This window comes from Rhagoletis pomonella, unplaced genomic scaffold (genome assembly GCF_013731165.1).
Source record: "Rhagoletis pomonella isolate Grant_MI unplaced genomic scaffold, Rhpom_1.0 Rhpom_scaffold_01034, whole genome shotgun sequence".
NCBI classification, from domain to species: domain Eukaryota; kingdom Metazoa; phylum Arthropoda; class Insecta; order Diptera; family Tephritidae; genus Rhagoletis; species Rhagoletis pomonella.
The window spans coordinates 21,926-42,871 of record NW_023459588.1 but is presented as its reverse complement, the minus strand read 5'-3'; the positions used below and the strand labels follow the sequence as shown (position 1 = coordinate 42,871).

The 20,946-nt window shown below is 37.7% G+C and overlaps 1 protein-coding gene across 4 annotated transcripts in view; it reads left to right on the top strand.

Moving 5' to 3' along the window:
- Positions 1 to 9,585: 9,585 nt before the first annotated feature.
- LOC118751840 overlaps positions 9,586 to 20,946 on the top strand; it is a 29,111-nt gene continuing 17,750 nt past the window's right edge. For 3 of the 4 annotated variants that reach the window (XM_036486668.1, XM_036486667.1, XM_036486665.1), the window contains exons 1-2: positions 9,587 to 9,989; positions 10,111 to 10,832. In XM_036486668.1, the coding sequence (XP_036342561.1) occupies positions 9,749 to 9,989; positions 10,111 to 10,832 (963 nt within the window). In that variant the 5' untranslated portion in view covers positions 9,587 to 9,748. Of the gene's footprint in view, positions 9,990 to 10,110; positions 10,833 to 20,946 lie in introns of all 4 variants that reach the window. The other variant, XM_036486666.1, reaches the window with a different exon arrangement.

Sequence of the window (20,946 nt, the reverse complement as noted above, 5' to 3'; positions counted from 1 at the left end):
GGAGGATCAAATTAGAACAAAAGTCGGGGAACGTTCTGCTGGGGAACAAAACTTTTGAAAACTTTTCATTTTCTGCGTGTTGGGATGAAAATTCAGTGAGAACCACGATTGTTAATTCTAGGCCAGAGAAAAGCTGAATCATTTCAACTTCCAGATCGTTTATCATTAGAGTGAACTATGCATTTATGGAACAATTTTTCATTTTCTGTGCAAGAAAAGTATTTCCTTAGTATTTCCTTTACTTTATTTGCATAATAAACTTTCAGTTAATTTTTTTGATTAATTTTAATTAGATATGGGAGCGGGATATCGGGACCCGCGGAACCCACGGTACCAGTTTCAAAATGGACCGGATGGGCGGTATCCGGAAGGTTGTATTTGTGCCAGACGAAAATTCTTTCCCGACACTCCCGATTAAATCCACGATTTTCGAAATGAAGACAGAATAACTGAAGATGCAGATCTTTTAGTATGACGAATTTCAATACAATAAAGTGCAATTTTCAAATCGTTAAAAATTACCATTGATTTTTGAGATTTTTTTTCGCGGAGGGTGATGCGTACCTTCTTTCAAATCAAAAAGATTGTGTTTATACGTTATATGGAAGAACTAAAAAATCGAATTGAAAAGTTGAAAATTGCATGCATTTCCCCAGAGTTCTGTATGAAATTAAAAAAAAAAAAATCATTCTCTTGGTTTTTAAATACACAGAGTATGTATGTGTGTATGTACTATTTAAAATTAATTTTAAATCCATGTGATTTTTACTTAGTGATAGATATCGGGACCCATGGGACCCGCGCTCATCTATTATTTTAATAGGCAGTTGAACGCTATAAGACAAATTTTGTTCTCGCTTCCATTATTCGCGAATACATAGCTCATAGAAGGTTTAATCCCGTTTCGTTCTCTGTCAGAAGGTTTTGTTCTCATTTTCCATTGCTAGGTACTAAAGCAAGGTTAAAAGGGTGGAGTGCAATAAGGCCCGCGGAAATAACGCCCTCGGGCGTTATTGCCTTTTCGAAAAAGAAATTAAGCCCGCGGCCTTTTTTGCCCTTTTGCCGGTGAGCATTATTTCCCTTTCAGTTTTATGTTCCTATATTTTTGTAACTTGTGCAAATCTACTTTTTTGGTCAGTACTGTATCAGTACAGGCGTTGGGAGGGCTGGCAGTTGATTATGCTCGCTCTTTATCGGTTGTTCGCTTAGACGATTGCTTATACATTCTACATACTCGTACATACATACATACATGCATATATGACTTCGTTAAGTCAGTTCCTGTTAGCTTTAGTAGGATAGTTGGATGATTCCTTTTTTTGAGTTGCTGCAACATTTTTCATTGCAGACACTTTTGTATTGTTGTGCACGCCTATTGTTGTTATTATAAAAGTGTACTTTTGCATTGTTGCTCTTGGTGATGTTTCCAATGCTGTCAGTTCGGTTGCCTAATTGTGCTGTAGTGGTCAGCAGGATATTTCTTTGTTGTTTGACGTCTGCTTTTAACAGCAGAAATTACTTCCGTACTCTATATTGTAGACTAGTTTTGCTAGTTTGTTTTGTATTTTATTGTTGTTTCTCATTTAGCACTATTTTTTTTTACCATATTCACGCCAGCTACCGGGGATAAATACGTATTTTGTGTTGAGGTTTTTGTGTATGAAATCTAACAGGCTTAAAAAATCCTCATGCCCATGCAATTTGGGTGAACCATCCCACAGTAGAACGGCGCTAGCGCCGAGCAATTCGACTGCTGAGTAGAAGATCGACCTATCTCTGCAGCCAGTTCTAAAACGCCCTATCTCCAAAAAGTTTTCAAGAACGCCCTATTTCAGAATTTGGTTGAAGAACACCCTATTTCAGAATTCGTTTCAAACTTCAAAATGTATTGAAAGTGTGCTAATATATGTTGGTCGTTTTTGAATCGGCAGCTGAGACTAAGCGAATCAAAAACCGATTTTTTTTTCTATTTCGATCTGTCATTTTCATTAGCAATCCAATTTAGGAATGGCTGTAAGATGGCGCCCCCATTTACTGTTTCACATCCGCTGATGAAACTAAAAAAGTAGACGCCGCAGTAAAAGTAACAGCTCGTCTTTTAAACTTCCATTGAATTGCAACATTGTAATAAAATTTACTAGCGTTGCTTGCTTGTAGAACTTTAGTCGATAAGCAAAGCACTTATTACACATTACGCGTTACCCGTCATTTCGCAAGAGCCCCAACTCTTTTCGGCATGTTTTTCTTACAATTTTTTCCTAGTCTTCCTAACCTTACCAAAACATTTTTCATTCTCACCTATATACATATGTATGTATGTATGTGAGGTGTTTATCCTTTTACTATTTTACTACCATTATCCTAGTTCCTGTCGGTGTTTCACTTGCAACACTTTCTTAATGTGTGTGTGTGTATCTGTTTGACGGAATTTGCCTCATCTTCTATCCCTTTTTACTAAGTAATGCATGTATATCACAACTCTGTAACTCGTATCCCTTTTTCATTTTTATTATGTTTTCCTTTCGGCATTTCCTGTTCTTTGCCGCTTCTTGCTTTCAGAGTGACTGCTGTTCTCTTTTTGTTGCGCTCATTGCTTCGTCTTCCCGCAGCAACTTTTTTGCACTCATTCGTTCAATCGTCTCGCGACTCCTTTTTCATCTTTTTTCACATTTTTCTTGTCGTTATTCATTGTGTCTTACCCGGTTGCAGTTCCTTGTTGGCTTATAGTTTTTTTTATGCATTTCTTTAAAGCTTCCTCACTAATACCACAACCACTTCGTTGCGTCTACGTTCAGGTGCTCCAGTTACTTATTTTCCGTTCACCTGTCGCTCTTACTTCCTTTGGTTGATTGTATAGTGAATTCATCACTGTCGGCTGGCGCATTCAACAACACCAGTCGTCGTGCTGCCAGGATGTGGGGATCTTTTCACTTTGATTCATTCACTGTGTTAGACTTAGATATTTTCTGCTTAGACGACCTGACTTTTTACATTTTAAGGAGTGATAAATTCAGGTTCATACGGATGACTTAACTTAGTTTTGGAAAATTTTCTCAGCACCGTTTTCTCTAACAGAATCCAACTGGCTTTGACTGTTAGCCCAGGCGTTTTAATATTTATTAGTTCAATGGCGATTAGGTTGTATAGCTCACATTCTTGGATAATTTGCAGGTATACTCATATATTTACGTTTCCTGATCCGACCATCCTCAGCAAGCAATGGCCAACCTCCGAATGGAAGAATTTCTCATAGACAACAATTTGTCGATCGGAGACGGCGTAAAACTGTAGATTCCTTAATTTGAGTGACAACATCAAGGTTCACGTCGTAAATTGAAGCACATACTCGGCCTGATCGGAGAGTTACTTAGTGGCCAAACCCCGAGGCTTCGGGGGGAGATTTAACCTGAGTCGAGGATAGAAGCTCTAAATTTCTAATCCCTCTATTTCACTTGTTAGTTTCCTAGTATGTAATGTATATTTGTATGAATGCAAATTAGGGTGCATCACTCTCCATACAAAAAAACGGCACTGTTTTCCAACGGAATTATAAAATTTCTTATATTTTAACACTTCCGCCATAACATATCGAAAAAATATTAAGGCTTACTTACGATTTGAAAATATCTCCAAGAATCCAGTTTTTTATAAATAAAATTATGTAATTTTTAAAAAATATTTTTTTTTCCAAAAAATCACCTCAGATGATAGAAGTCTAAGCTTAGAAGGTTTGCTTAAATATATTTACAAATTTTATCAACACAATCAAAATAATGAGATTTTTGGGGGTATTTTGCATTTTTATCTATCCGAAATATTTTGGCGGAAGTCTTATGACCTTATTCATAAAAAATAAAGTAGATTTAAACAGCTCTATAAAGTGACATTTTCATACAAATTTTATATTTATAAAACAGTTGAAGTCTTCTTTATTTTTTATGCATTTGGGTGTTAAAATATAAAGATTTGTATAAGACAGGTGGAAAAAAAACGCAACTTTTTTGGTGATGCACGCTAATGTACATACAAATGTATAATATCGTTGATGCTCGAACAGAAAACTGCCCAAAACGCATTAAACTATGAAACGATTTTTTTTCTTCTAGTTCGTTCGAACTTGTTACTTTCTACTAATACATTTCTCTTCTATTCTGCCATCATCAGCAGCACCTGCTTTTTGAAAACCTTTTTTAACAACACCTTTAAATTACTAATTTTTTTCTCAAACAGTTGTTTTCTCTAACTTTCCACCTTTTGTTCATATGTATCGGTCAATTTGTCATTGCATTACAAATATTTGACAATTCTGATTTCTTTTACAACAATGTTGCATGGTTACTGCTTCTACGACATTGTATTCAAGTGATTTTCACATTACATACATACACAGTTTTTGGTGAAAATTGTTGCTGACGCATTCATCATGAAGCATAAAATCGGTTGATTGAAATTTGTAGCAGTCGATTAGTGGAGGCATTTACGAGTAGATGAAATCGTAAAAAAACCGGTACCAATTTGTTGTTGCATACACTTGCATACAAAAGTACACGCGTGATAGAACATACATACATAATGCATGCATCCACATACTACATAGTAGTTGTTATCTGTGCATTTTTATATCTCTCCCGCTTTCTCTCACATGCTGTGTACGCTTGCGCTTATCTCATTTTTCTCTCTCTCTCTCTTTCTCCCTATCTTGTTTTGTTAATTTTCCATACCCCACCGCTCACACTTTCAACTTGTGTATTTTGGCTTTTTTTTTTACATCCCATTGCCCTCTTTTTTCCTCCCCACATGCTGTCTTGTCGCCCACGTTTCGCTTGTCGTGCGGCGCAGTGTTGCATTTGCTGCATTTTCAAATTTTTAAGTCGAATTTTAAAGTTTCTTTCATAGCGGCCGCCGGCATACTGCGTTGAGTATATTAATGCACGACACGCTTCATGCCCGACAGTCATCGCCGCAGCCGCTGCCAACGTGATTATGCATTCAAAAGTCATTTCCATACACACACGAGCCGCGCGGTGACACACATCGTGCCACACGTTCGCATGTGCATTCGTTTGTACCGCAATATTAATTTGGGTGCAGCAGCGAAACGACTACGTGATTCGTCGTGTGCCTCCACGCTCTCAGCAGCCAGTCGTCCGGCCATCCATCCATCCATCCATCCAAAATGCATGCAGGCTCGCTCGCTCGCCGCCATCGTATGCGTGTCGTAATCAGGCAGTGGGCCATAAGCAAATTTGTTCCGGCTACTCTCCGCTGTGTAAGCCATACACATACATACATACGTGCATACACGTGAAATAGCATTTGCTCCAGTTTATTTTCCCTCGCTAGATTTCAATTCCAGTAGGAAAGGGTGGTTGGTTGACGCTACACAACACAAAGTATGCGACTGCCTTTCCAACGCCAAAAAATGCATAGGTAAAGTGGCGCTTTCTGTGGCGGTAGCCCGGTTGGGTTGCATTCGTTGTCGCCCACGTAGTCCCCAAACTTTCATACATACATACGTACATATGTACATACGTCAATCGGCTTGCGGCATAGGTCGGCGTTCGGCAGTCGGCATCATTCGTGTTGCCAATATTATAACCGACTTTTGTTTGTGTTTTTGTGAATGAAATCGTAATATGACCTTTTACAATTTTATTAATACGCAGACATGCATACACATGCACAACTAACACCTGACACCCAGCAGGCGAGCCGATGCTTTTCGTATTAAACACTCGTCAGCAGCGCAAGAAACGTCAACGTCATACTGAACGTAATAATCGTCGTCATCAAAATTTTTCGTTCTATATTCGTCGTTAATGCACCGAATTCAACTATGACTGAGTGTATTGACATTTCCGCTTCTCGGCTATATGTATACATACGTATTTAGTAATCGCATTCGCGCCGACTATAAAAACAATGAATTCGACCATTATAGTGGGTGCGCGCATTGCGAACAAAGCCTCTTCCTGCTACCTTTTTTTATGCTTTTCGCTGAAATTTAGTTAACGAATTATGTGGCAGGCAATATCATATTTAAGGAACTCACACATTTGTGTACTCGTCACTCGCCGGTTTTAAAGTACGACCGGTCGTTTTCGTTGTAAATGGTTTAGTTGACTGGCTTTTTTTTATTTTTTATTTTACTACAATACTTGCTGATTAATTGGGTGTTCCATGCTCTTGTTTTTCTTCTGTTTTCCTATCCATTGCGTTCTTTTTATCATGGGCTGGGCGCGGTGATTTGCGTAGGCGTTTATGGTGCTATTTGTTTTGCTCAAAATGATTTCCGAGAGCTAGTTATAATTGCGCCTGTTTTTGTTTTGTAGTTGATACGAATTTAAAGCGTTAAATGTTGCAGCAGAAACTAACTTCATTTTCAATTCTGCTACAGAAATCAGTAAGGAAAGTTATGGATATTCTTGCACTAAAGTGATCAGCGTAATTGGGGCTTTGAGGAAAACAATTACTATACTTCTCAACATTGTTGAATGGTGAAGCATGCGCTAAATTTTAGGAGAGGTTGTTGTTGTTGCGGCACTCAACTAACGGCAGGCCCAAGAAACAGGCTTTTTAGACGGGATCGGAACAAAGGAGAACTGGCATGTGAAAAGGTGGTTGGTGTCGTGTGGGGAGTATCCACATGCCGGACACTAATTGGGGATATTGGGGTTGAGTCTGGATAGGTAGCTGATGAGAAGGCTACAATATCCACACCGTAACTGGGCCAGAGTAACGCGGATCTCTCTTGGCAGTTGAAGCTACGAGTCTGTGGTTGGGCTCCGATCACGGCAATCATAGGTCGGAAGTCCTGGTAGGTGGAGACCGATTGCCTATGAATGCCGCTGATCACTCGTCGTTACGTCGTCGGGTCCAGTGGTTGCTCAATGTATGTTCGGACCGCAACCGACTTAATAGCCTTAGCTAAGGCTCAACGTCTTGCTAAAGAACTAATATTACGCCAGCTGTTGAGCGTAATTTGGTGAGAATACTCAGTTCAATCTAACATGTTGAAATAACCGTATTCTCAATGGATCCACTTAGGTCAATGACGATTTAAGGAGCTTATACCCGTGGCACAACATCTATAAAAGCTTTTACAGCAGACTAAATTTTACTTTGACTTCAACTCAGGCCCTTTTAGAACTCTCAAAAAAGTCATGCTAATTCACATATAGAGTGTTATTTAATTCAGAAGGCTGTCAAATGATAAAGTGACCATATTTAAAGAAGGAATAGGGGAATACCTTCAAGAATAAAGGGTGAACATACCAAAACTGCGACACTTAGAAATTACTACCGGAAACAAACTAGAAGGCTTTGAAATTATTTTTTTTTTGTATTATATAACTTGGAAGTTTAGATGTTATTTAAATGATAAAATATTAGTTATTATTTGCTCCATATGCAAGTGATCGGTATTTTCATCGCACACGCGTCATCATGTTCTGCACGACTGCATCATCGACTTTACGCGGTGCCCACAACTACTTTGTTTTGCACTCTTCAATATTTTTTACTGTTTCACCTGTTTTCTTCAAGATTCCTTTGACCATTGACGAATATTCCCCAATAGGACGTAGCTCTGGGCTATTGGGTGGATTGCAGTCGTGAGGTACAAAATTGATGTTATTTGCATTATACCACGGCAATGCGTCCTTGGCATAGTGGCAGCTTGCCATGTCCGCCTAGAACAGTGGCCTACTCCTTATCTGTTGATAAATGACAGAATACGCCTTTTGAGCCACTCATCCCGATAAACTTGATCATTCATTGTCCCGGATGGGCAAAAGGGCTGCTCTTACGGCCACAGGAACAAATAGCTTGCCAAAACATGTGGTTTTTTGGAAATTTGGATTTCATTTTCAGCTTACAACTTTCAGGGGCATCTTGACGACTTGCAGCAGTATAAAAATCTTGACCTGCAATATATTTTGAATTTTTAAAGCAGTAGGTTTCGTAGTCGATAACAATGCAGTTGTATTTTTTAATTTAGAATTCATACAACTTCCGAATTCGGGATTTCGCTGTAACATTCTACTTTGCGCCTCGGTCTGGCGCTGTTTGACCTGTAGAACATCTCAATGAAGCTTTCCGCTTTACCTTTTGTACGAAAAACTGCGATCTCCGTACGGATTTTGCAACATAACGCGACAAAATCTTCGGATCTCGCGAAAACGCACTGAGGACCTTCCGAGCACTGTTTTTATCACTTTGACCATGCTAACACCCGCTCCCTGGTTTTCTACTGCCAGGTCTTATTTGTACCGATTAAAACCCTACAAACTGTCGAATAGCGCAATATTTAATTTTTAGCAATTTTACGTGTACTTAAGGCCGGATCATTTATAAACTCGTGAAAAATGGTTTGTCTCGTTTCTAACTCGGTTGCCATTTTTAACTCAACTAGGAATCAAATTCAAATGAATTTTCTTCTACGTCCAACTAAGGTCATGGTCAACTTATGGTATTTAAATTTCAAAATATTGAAATCTTTTTGGGTAAGTTATAAGCTTCCCAACATGTCGCAGTTTTGGTGTGTTCACCCTTTAAGCTCTAAATGTCTTTTACTATTAAACATACGTTTTGCGAAATTAGTCTCTGAAAGAAAAATATAAGGTATATTATTTTAGTTTTAAACAAAAATTACGAAAACTTTGCTTTTGCTTTTTTTGCCGTTGCCGCTGACCACGGCGATAGAAATAAATCTATCGTCGCGAAAAGTCGTCGAGCGAACTTCGTCGTTTGCTTTGGTTGTGCGCGTTCTCATATACATCAGTGTGTTTTAGTTTTTACAGCGAACGTTCGCGGCGAGAAATTCGCCGTTCGCCGGCATTGTGTTTCAATGGTTACATAGCGGTCAGTCTAGAAGGCGCCGACGAACTTACTTGTAAGTAAGTCTATCAAATAAGTGCGAAATGTACCTGTTTTACCGATGAAAGATCAAAAACCACTTTCGAAGGCAGCGGCATTTTCTTCAGGGATTTTCTTGATGCCTGGCTATCAGTTAAAATACTGCACTATCCTCACCCTATCGTGTAAGCTTCAACTGAAGATTAGATACCTTTTCCATAAAGAACACACCATTAAATTTCTAGTACGTAGAAAAAAGTTGGCCCTTTTACCGCCAAGTACGTCCATGCAACAATTTAGGCGTATAAAGCCATATCTCTCATCATCTTGGAGCGCAGAGTACACAACCCTGGGTATTTCCGAGAGAATAGTGCATGGTAGATTTAGCTCTAAGGCATCACGACGGCGTTATCGCCTACCCTTAATCCTTAATCGATTCATCTATGTATGCACCTACACATGTCCCCCGCGATGGTTAAACGCCAATGGTGATACGGAGCTCTATTGATCTTTAGCTAACCAAAGCGATCATGTGATTTAAGTTCGGATATATAAAATTATTATTGGATATATTACTATAATACCTGTACATCCGTAGGATCACCAAGTGCCTTACTTTAGAAATAGAGCAATACCAATAACAATGCAATATTTTATTTCTTTACTCTACGAAAATATCTTTTTTTAACAGATGTTTTTAATGCTATCAAAAATGTCCATATTCAAATATGTGCATGTATAATTAAAATCAACAAACATCTGCAACTCTATTAACTTCACTTCCTTTCTTTTCTCTCTCCATAGAATCCACTGCAATTTACGCGCGTACGCACTTTAGCTACCAGCTGGTTTCAGCCGTGCGCCGTAAATTGTCGTTGTTGTTATTGTTGCAATGCATCGATCATTGAAGCCACACGCACAAGCTAAAAAGGTACCACCACCTGCGCTGCCCGGAGATCCAGCACCACAACAACAGCAAATACCATTGTACCGCTTAGGTGGCAGCATTTCGAGCGCAGCTGGTAAGCAGCTGGATGATGGCATCATAATGAGTAGCATGGTATCGTCACCATCTTTGGAGGAGGGCGGTTTCAATTTGCCACGTGAGCCATCGGTAGCATTGCGCATGAAAGGTATGCATGACACATTTGCGTGAAAATAAAATGTATACACATCTACATGTGTTACATATTGTGCCAATTTCGCATTATTTACATACATACATTGTTTACAATTTCTCTTTTTGTTTCGTAGATGAAATAAGCGAATACGCCACAGCTATGTCAACGTCAGGCACATCACAATCATCGGCATCCTCAGCCGGTGCTGCTACAGCTGGCAAACAACAAACGGCTAATCAAGCAGCCGCAACTGGCGCAACACTTTTATCCACCGCAACTAATCCGCTCCTCAGCGGTTGTCCACCCACAATAGTGCCATGTCCCCCGCCTGTGTTTTGCGCCACCCTGCGCGAACCGCTCACACACAAAGCGGCCGTCTACTATCATCAACAGTTGGCGCTGCAAGAGGATCAGGGCATCGATCTGACACAATCACCAGGTCGCGATTCACCCGGTTCGTCATCGGGTTCAGCTGGTTCTGGTTCGCGACACTCCACCGCTAGCTTGGATTCGGGTCGTGCCTCATCGTATTTGACTGGGGTGTCTGGTGCATCGATACGTGGCAGTGCGGGCGGTGCACTCTCATCGCCACGTTGCAGCTCGGTGAGTTCGTGTTCGATCGGTAGCGTCGATCGGCAGCGTAACGATGAACTTATTATCGATTGGCTGATGGAGATGAAGTATGAGGAGTATGCACAATTGTTTATAGCGGCCGGTTACGATTTACCGACCATTGCACGAATGACCCCCGAAGATTTGACGGCGATTGGCATAAAAAATCCACATCATCGTGAGCGCATAAAACAGCGTATCGATAAGTTGCAAGTATTGGATAACTTGCCACACTTTGTGCCGGTAAGTCCAGTTTCTAGCAACTACATACATACATTTATATTTATTTACTATGTACCATGTAAGTAGACAAAAAGAAGAGGGAAAATACAATGAGGGGGTGCGGTTGGAGTGCTCATAGCAATTTTTTTTTTTGTTTACTTATCACACTATCCACATTTTTGTGTAGGTGTTTGTGGTGGATCAACCAGTCGCTGGATTTTATGAGCATGTGAATGGAGCGTATTAAAAATGGCAAATGATTTAATTGGAAACCACGTAGATAAATCAACACAGCAATACAATACGCTGAAAGCCAAGCTGTAAATATGATTGTAAATTGCACTATGTGAGAATGCAAAGCAGATTGAATTTCAATTCTTAAAACCTGTTTTCAATTATGTGGGTGGCAATGAGTTTTGCACGTTATTTATTTTGACCAGTGTCTGGGTAAGAGTGAGGTATAGCAAATGGAATGAAGGGTCTATTAATTATCAGCTTTCAGCAAAAGTGACAGCAATTTATTCATTCTCTACTATTTCCAGAGTAAACATTTTTTTTTTTTTAATTTTAGACAAAGGGAGTAGTGAAATAGTCAAAATGGTTTATAAATTTGATTTGTAGCTGAAAATGTGTATAATATATGCTTGTTTGAAAATGGCGTGCATACTAACCACTACACTATCGAGAAAATAGTTTATAAATTATATTAAACTAATGATATAGCTGCATTATTATCATTAAGTCGATGCTATCGATATCACTCACTATGTTATCAAGCACAAAGTGATAATAGTAGTCAATATACTAGCGAGTAGGTAAACAAATAAAACTACGAATGTCTTGACAGAATGAGGTCAGTGCGCTTTTGAGATCAATGAGCTTTGAGTTTACTACTACAAAGTGTTTTAATAAATTGAGTTATCACCAAAGCAAGTGTAAAATAGACTCATGCCATTACGGAATGGAAAACATGTTCAGTCGATGTGGTCACACAAATGGGAGGGACCTACAGTTTCTAACGACGATTGTATTTTTATGAGAAGCTGGAATAATACACTCGGAGGTTTGCATTTGCCTGCTGAGGGGCGACCGCTATTATTAAAAAAAAAAGTTTGTTTTATTTTTATCTTATTTTTTTATGTCAGTCGGAAACTGGGATTGAACCCAGGCCCTGCAATCAAGGCTGGAGTTATATGCTAACTATATATAGCTTCGATTTCAATTTAGGGATGGTACTAAGCACTATACTATCGAGGAACTGCGACCGCTACTAATCTATGTATTATTGATGCTAACTATCGAGGATTAAGGATCGATATTAATCAGTAGATCTACAATTGGCATTAACTACTCTACATACTATCTAGGAGTTAAGGCTGTTGCTATTCTTCGAGTTGGGCACAATAAGAATTAAGATAAAAGAAATAAAGATTTGCCCAGATTTATTTTCGAAACAAAAATCTCATTATGATGTTCCATCTGCTCAGGGGCGGAGTAGTTAGAGGGGCGAACTAGCACTGCATAGGACCTGGGTTCGAACCCTGGTCCGAGCAACGTATAGATTGGAAAACGTTTTTTCCAACAGCGGTCGCCCTTCGGCAGTGTACTTATGCCTTGAAAAAGCTTCTCGTAAAACCATTTGCCGTTCGGAGGCAGCTTAAAGTTGTAGGTCTCCCCATTTGTGTAATAAATAACATCAGGGCGCATACCACAAATTGGAGAATAGGCACGGCCAAACACTTCGCAAAAAGTGGAAGCGCCAAATTATTATATTAAGTATTTTTATCGTCTCCAAGGCGTTCCGTCAATTTCTATACATAAAAACCAATAGAGCCTCTAACTCAAACAGCTTTCTAAAAATTTATGTCAAAAGCAATCGGAAAACCACATGCACAAAAGTCCTATTTTATTTCTCACAAAAGTGTAAGAAATACCAATCCGCAACTGGCTATCAAGAACCTGCTCCCAAAATTGGCATATTTTTCAAAAGCCCACTCAAATGAGAAATGAACGCATGCAAGCGTCCGATAACTTGGAAGAATGTTAAGCGGCATGAAATATTTCGAGCTAACGGCTTTTGACTTGCAAAAATCGAGTCGAAATGAATTGAGTGAATGACTAGCGGTCGGTCTGCGTGTGTGGGTTGTGCGACGTCGAACAGGTTCATACGACATTATCGTTGTTACAGCGACAAAACGTTTTTTTGAGTTATTCACTTTTTACTATTCGAGGTTTATAAACAAAGTCCTACAAGCTATCGTTCACATGTGTTTTCGCACAGTCAGTGCTTACGTGACTTTCATTGCAATTCGAAGAAGAAAAAAAAAATAATGCAGTGTTCAAGCTTTCAGCTAGTGCGCAATTGAGTTATTTTCTATAGTTGACACCACATGCATTCGGTGCACAAATGCAGATGTTTGTAGAATGCTACTGATTAATTTATTTATTTTGCTTAACTATAGCACGATAACGGCCGATATAACACTTAATATTAAAATAATAAATAATCACTCGCCTGTTGGTGGAAAATTTTCTTGCTAGCAGCGCTTGTGAATTTTTGCGTTATGCCAGACGCGGCAAAACGCGGTATGTACAACATAAATGCAACGAATGGATGCCATGTCAACACTTGTGACGAACGGGCTCACATTCCACTGTTCGCATGCACCTTCCTACACAGCCAGTCAGCCAGCCAACGGCATTAACGGTGCTTATTTTTGTTTATCATTGACGTTTTCATTTAACTTACCGAGTATTTTTTGTTTGGTGCATACTTACTGCTGTAACTGCTTTCAGTTTATTTTCTATTTTTTTGTTGATTATTTTTTACGTTTTCTCTTTGCTGTTTTTGCAATCACCATAAAAAACGCCATTTAGCAGTTATTGCCTTTAATACATACATACATACATACCTACTTACAAACGCTAATTTACTCAGACACTTGCGGCGTAGTATTGTCGATGTTTTTTAAAGTTATCTCTTTTTGTTTTAAAGTGTTGTTGATATACATATCATATATCTTCTGTTTGTATTTATTTATGATTTTTTTATTTCGTTTGCATACTTGTTGTGCGCTATTGGCCTTTAGATATGCTTACAGTTGTGTTGGATGTAAAGCCATTTCATTAAGCGCGATGCACATACATACATAACGTTTTTCAATCTAACAAGTTTTCCTTCCATAGAGATATGTATGACACAGCATATGAACCTCAGTTTCTCCACACGTCAACATTAAGTAATTATATACTCCCTTGGCAAATCATTTCCAACTATGTAGTAATTTACAGTCACGTGAAAAATAATAGGGACACCACATTTTGACCAGTTTTGGCTATTTTTCTTTTGTTTGTTTAATGTTTATTATTTTTTTTTTTTGTATGAAAGTCAAGAACAACAAACATTTTATTGCGAATTTTTAGTTATTATTTTCTTCCATACAAAACTAATTGTCAATCATACTTTATTTGGAAGAAAATGCGTGACACCGTCAGCAAAAAAAAAATTTCAAAAATCAACGCGAATACATGTTGGAAGGGGTTTTTTGGTATGAGGAATCCATATTTGCACTTATCTTTTTCTTAAAACTTCCACCAGAGGGCGCAACAGTGAAAATTTTCACATTTTCTTCGATTTCCTTAAAATTACACGTACGCTTTTAATACTCGCATAGTAAAACAAAATGATCCGCCCTAATGTACTTTCATGCATGCACGAGCTAATTGTACTTATATACATATGTATGAATAAAATATACATATATACATACATATGTATGCATAAGTTTTCTAAGCCTTAGCTCCGTAATTGCCCCCTTACATGCATATATACAGAAATGTTGAGTTTTTTGGTTTGTCTTAAACAAATTAAAAATAATAGCAGCTGTAATCACTTGAATAGTCAATTAAGTTATTGTAATTTTTGTGGTCATATTCCGACAACTGGATTTCTAGCTTTAACATTAACACTATCTACATACCTAACTTTTTGCTTCATTCGCAAAGCTGGTTTCAAGTGGTTTGTAATTGTGAGCAAAATTACTTGAATTGTTCATTAGTTTTTTGCCACTTGTCTTGAGCATTGTTGGCAAATATGAGATGATTAATAAGTGATCCGGTTTAACTATTAACTTGTCAAGGTATGCAGCCACTTCGCTTACAATAGGCTGAACATTAGGCATGGTCAAGTTAAAATGTAACATTTATCTAGTTCTTTAAACGTCAATTAAAATTCAACGCCTAAGCAAAATTAATAGGACAAGTCTTATAAAAGCTGTTGGCCCAGGTCTAGTAGTGCTTAAACAAGACAAAACATAAATAGCATATTATATGCAAGTAGAAACCACACGAGATGCGAGGCCGGCTTCCCAACGCGGACACTTCCCTGACTTGGTCTGTCATGGACTTACGTCCCAACATGTTTGCCATATTCATCTGTTTAAGGCCTCACCACATCTGAAGACTGTTGCTGTTATTGATGTTGTCTATTCGGTAACCATCATCTCTTCCACGGTCTAAAGTGGCCGAAATCTTCTCCCCTAGAACCTCACATTGTCCCGCCCGTCGTCCGTATCCGTTTGTCCACCCACATCTGGAATAATTCGTCACGACATCTCTTCGCTTAGATGTTCTTGACAATTCTTTTTAATTACACATTTTCTGAAAAACTCACACCATTGAGGCCTATAGAACCGGCATAAATGGAGAAATACAATCAAAATCTTCGATATAATGAGTCTCGCAACTCCTTGGACGTTGCTTGCTGCTGCGCGCCGTTAAACGACAGCAAAAAAACCAACTAAAGTGGTAGATAGTCCCTTCCGCGCGCTTGGAACAGCGCTGGCTAGGATGTCCCCTCTTGGTGATGGACAGGTTCAAATTCAGCATACCTCTTTATTAACAATCAACTATTTACTTTCTTACCTTTCTGTCCGCGAATATTTTCGGGTGTGTTTCTTCGTAAATTTCTTGGAGAAGTAGGGTTGGTTAAACCTTATACTTAACTGATTATAGAGCTTCGTACAGAATTGTTTGCTTGCATCGGCCCAGAGAACCCGGTGAAGATTGTCTATGAAGATATGTTGAAAAAGTAATTTATTGGTGTTTTATTAGTACTAGGGATGTGCGATTAATCAATTAATCGAAGAATCAGCTCCAAATTGGATAAATTAAGGATTCCCTTAAACAAATTTTAAAATTGTAAATCAGGATAACAGTATACTGTCTTCGCCTTAAAGAAGCAAGCTTCGACCTATAAATTAGGTTAGATTCAACGAGCAGCTCTTAGAGAGTTCACCATTGCGATGCCCAGGAGGGAGGAGAAGTTACCCCATGCCTATTCCTACATGCCGTTGAACCATTTTGATGCTCTGGCGTATCCCAGCAGTCCTTTCAGTGCAGATTTTTCCAAGGAATCCATGTTTCCGAAGAAATGCTCTCCAAGAAACTTGAGGCGTTTTCTTCGGAGTGCTGGACACTCGCAAAGGAAGTGCTGGACAGATTCTGTGTCTCCTCCTCATCGCTGCAAATTCTACAGAATCCGTTTTGCGGGCCTTCGAACATGGCGGCCATATGGCCAATTGTCCAGTGTCCCGTTAGTATTCTTGTGGGAAGCCTAACGTTTGGCCTTAATAAACTCGTTGTTCTTCGTTCGTCGAACCGTTGCCGGAGTGAGCGCGATACCATGCAGGTGTGGAGATTTTCCCACCCAGTGTTGGTGGCTGGCCCCTGGTCACTTTCTCGACTTCTGTAGACAGAAATCGCAGGCGAGGTTTCACGATCTGGATCGCTTCCCCAAGCCCCATCTCAGATCCCTTTCTAGCACCTTCAACCTATATTCATGAATGTTATTAGATCATAATGCCCCTTCCTCTCTAGTTTGTATATCACCTGTAGTACAGTCGATAGTTACTATGTGACACGCCTACTTCAGTGAGTTTTTTTCTTATAACCAATACCGACACCACTTACACTTAACCATACACTTAACTGACCTTATTCCGTTATACGAGTACCTTTGTTTACCAAATGTCCGAAAAATTTTTCAGATCATTTTGGCATTTTTGTTACGCCCTCCAACAAATTCATTTATTTTAATTCGGCTACCATTGCGAAATGAGCGCATTGTTTTGCAAGTTTAAGGTTAGTAGCGCAAAAATACCTTACCTTACCGTGAATTCATAATATTTCCAATTAAATTGGCAGCTAACAAATTTTATGCAAAGTCAAAAGTCAGCTCATTGTTTGCAAACAACCTTCAATGCAAAGAAAAATTGCATGCTATTTGACGCAAGCAACAACAACACTATATACACAATAAGTATAGTAGTAATTAAGCAACAATGCGCACTTACAAGCTATAAATATGTGGATAGATTATTTCATGCGCATACCTGTATGCATACATACATATTTATATGAATAATAAGGGCGCATACTCGGCGGCTCAATTGAAAACTTGTATCTTATGCGCAACCGCGTAGGTGAGGTCATTCATTATGGTTGTATGTATGTACATTAGGGTCTCCAAATACACGGGAAATCATGTTTTTAGAATTTTTTTCTAGAATATTTTTAATCGATTTATTTTAAGGATTTTATTGCAATTATGCGAAAAAATTTATTTTCGCCATATGAGATGTCGAGAAAAACTCAAAGCCCCGACCGTACGATTAAACATTAGCCGAATTAAGAAAAAATATAAATTTTTGATATTCTCCAGTTCTGGGGGGTGGCTGAAAAATAAAAAGTTTTTACCACCCTAATGTACGTGCACACATGCATAAACGTATTCAAAATCCGCATACATACATATCCATTCTCACATAATTGAAGAGCATTTGCTGATTTTTAACTTTTATTTTCAAATATTGTATTTATGTACATACATTTTGTTTTGCCGGCTTCAAAGCTGGTTCTCAATATCAGCATGTATGTTTTGAATTTGTAATTAAGTTCATTTTTTATTTATTTTTCTTGTCCAATTGGGCCCGAAATAATTGAAATTCAACGCATGAAATACATAATTAATTTAGACTGGTTTGCTCATGTTGTTAACATTTAATTTCTTGCCTTTTTAATTGCATTTTAATTTTTATGCTATACAATTTTTTATTTAAATTTTATAGTCATCTAGTAATTTAATTTAATCATATTCCGTCAGTGTGGTATTAAAGCGGACATTATTTCGCATCAAACGAAAGCAAATAACAATTTGGCTTTCTTTTAATAAGTGAAAATAATACAAAGTGTAGAAATGTAGATCGTTCATCTTTCGTGCGTTGGCGAGCAGAAAATGATTTATGTGCTTTGAACCTTATTTATAGCCCATCATTTATTGAAGTTTCTCTGCAGCTATTCACTTTTGATATACTCCCACGTCTGGCGAATGAGATTAGAAAACTATATATATACTGAAGTCTGCATACAATTGGAACACGCTGCTCCTTCTGGGCCCCCTTGGTGTGTTTCGATATACAGTTACTCAAACAAGCGTTCACATGTTGTTTTATTTTAAATGTTCACAATGTGTTCAAAGCAAAAAAAAATCTTCTTTTTTTTTTTTTTAATAAAAATATATATACATCGCTCAGTGGTTAACGCTTCTGACTTTGAACATCGATTACGCAGGTTCGATCCCTGCTGAAGTCTAGAAAAAAAAGACGTCTGATGAGGAGATGTGGTGATCTCCGAAATAGCTGCTATAACTTCTACCGCTTAGACTTTGTTGCTTTTTCAATTTTTCCTACTTAACAATCGTGGTACAAATCTCAATAAAAATATTAAAAATAAAATGTTAGTAAGCCACAATAACATTGACAAAAAAATATCATCCATACTATAACAATACCATTTAAATCAAAATTTGAAACTTTATCTATACTTATATATACTTTTTAATCTGAATTTTAAAATTTTTTTTTCGGTATATGCAGTTTTATAGCTCATGAAATTTTAGTACCTATAAAAAAGTGAAATGTTTTGCTGTTGGACAGATGGCAAGATAGTTAGAAAGAATTTGGTTATTCTAGCACAAAAGTCTTAGAAAAAAAGCTCTCTCATTCACCATTGGTGGTGAAAAGCTATTTTAAGAGAAAGCACTTGTATGTCATTAAGCTCGCGTCGCTCCAACAGTCATAATGGCCGAGTGAGCAGAGCATAGGCGAAAGATCACGAATTGGAGTCTCGAGCGGCGGACCTTTTTTCGTTGTTTTTTTAATACCTTTTTTTCTTTTTAATCAATTTAGAAGAAACAAATTTCATTTGATTTTCATTTAATTATTAAAACCATTTATTTATTTTTGCTTTAATTTTATTTGTTTAGTTTTTTTATTTAAATTTCTTTTATTTATTACTTTTGATTGTTTAAAAAGAGAAATATGTATGTTTTTTAAATTTACTTTAATTAAAAAAACTTAAAAGGCGAACAGCATAACGCTAAGACCTACTCCTTAGCAGATCTTTCAATTAGTCTTTCGAAAGACAGTAAAGAGCCAGAATAGAGAAAGACTGTGGTGAGGTGAAAGACAGTTGCTAGAATTGGCCGTTAGTCTGTTCGTCTTACTTAGCACAGGAGTTTCCCACTGAGTTGTTTTCTATATAAATGGGTTCAAAATGAAGATTGCTTGTCTAACAAGTGAGTGGAAGTGGTAATTCAAAGGATCACGCCTTCATCTAATTGACCTACATTTGTACCTAAAATAAAGACATTTTTCGGATCAATAACCAACCGCTTGTCATTCAGCAAATAAACTAAATACCAATTCAAATTTATTGAAGCTGTGGCATTTTAAATATCTGGCTGATGCTCTTTCAGTTCAGCTTGAATGGTACCCGCCATTATCACTTTATCTACCCAACAAACCACAAAACAACAAATTACAGCCTTCTCTACAAAAAGAGGACTTAGTTCTCTCTATCGAGAAAGAGGTTAGATATCTCATCGTATTCTATCCTTGAACTCTTAATTTTAGTTTCTAATGTCAAGTATCTTAAACATTCTCTAATCGAATTCTAATATAGTTCTCTACCCCGATTTTCGATTCGAGCACTACATTCGAAGTCTAATGTAAATTAAAAATTTTTCTCTAATTGTGCTGTGTTGCTCGGTATCCCAGTTCTATTCATTAGTATGCCGCAGTGTGCTCAAAGAAAAAAGAAAACATTTTTTGACACGTCGAAGCATCATATGCGTAGCGCTCACTTCCTCGTTGTCACACTCCATACTTCAGCTTTATTTGGGCCTTTCTCTTATCATTCCAAATCTCTGCAGAGTGCTGCGCATGCGTAATGGATATCGTAAACGCTTTCTTCTTATGCATACACGAAACTTCTTACTTTTGGCTTTTCGTGCCTTTCATTTCATCAATTCTGCTTTTTATTGACTTGTGTGTGGGTTCTATTTTATGTGCGCACAATTTGGCAACATTGTGGCTTAAATGTCAACGCTCTGCTCGGCTAAAGAAAAAGACGAGAAGAAATAAAAAACTTTTAAGTAGCAAAAATATTTCATCTCTCCATTCATTTACCTCATTCACGCGTACTCAACGCTGAGTTGAATGCTTTATGAAGTAAATTTACTTTTTTTTTTAGTTTTTGCATGTTTGCGATGGAAAGCATATACACACTGGCGAATAAGTAAATAAAGAAGCGAAGATATTGGCACATTTTAAAAGCAGATAATAAAATCGTTTCAGTTTCTTATGCGGATACCTACAGTTGTCCACAAAATAAAAGGAGTGCGATATTTTGAACAGTTGATCCCGTTGATTTTTGGCATTTTTTTTTTTTGCTGGCAGTGTCTTCCATATAAAAGAAAATTGTCGAACATATTTTGTATAGAAAAAATCGTGAAACACCTTCAACCAAACAAATTCTCAAAAATCAAATTAGCAACTTGAAATTTGCACTTTATTATACTAGAAGTAAATGGGCTACAAAACTGCTACCAAAATTTTTTCTAAAGTTTCTGATTTAAAAGTTTGAAGTTTTGGTGAAAATTTTAAGATTTTTTATAATTTGAAATCTGAATTTATATGATGTTTGTTGCATAGCCAGCTAGACTTTTATAAAAAGAAATAATAAACAAAAGACAAATAGCCAAAACTGTTCAAAATATCGCACTGCTTTTATTTTG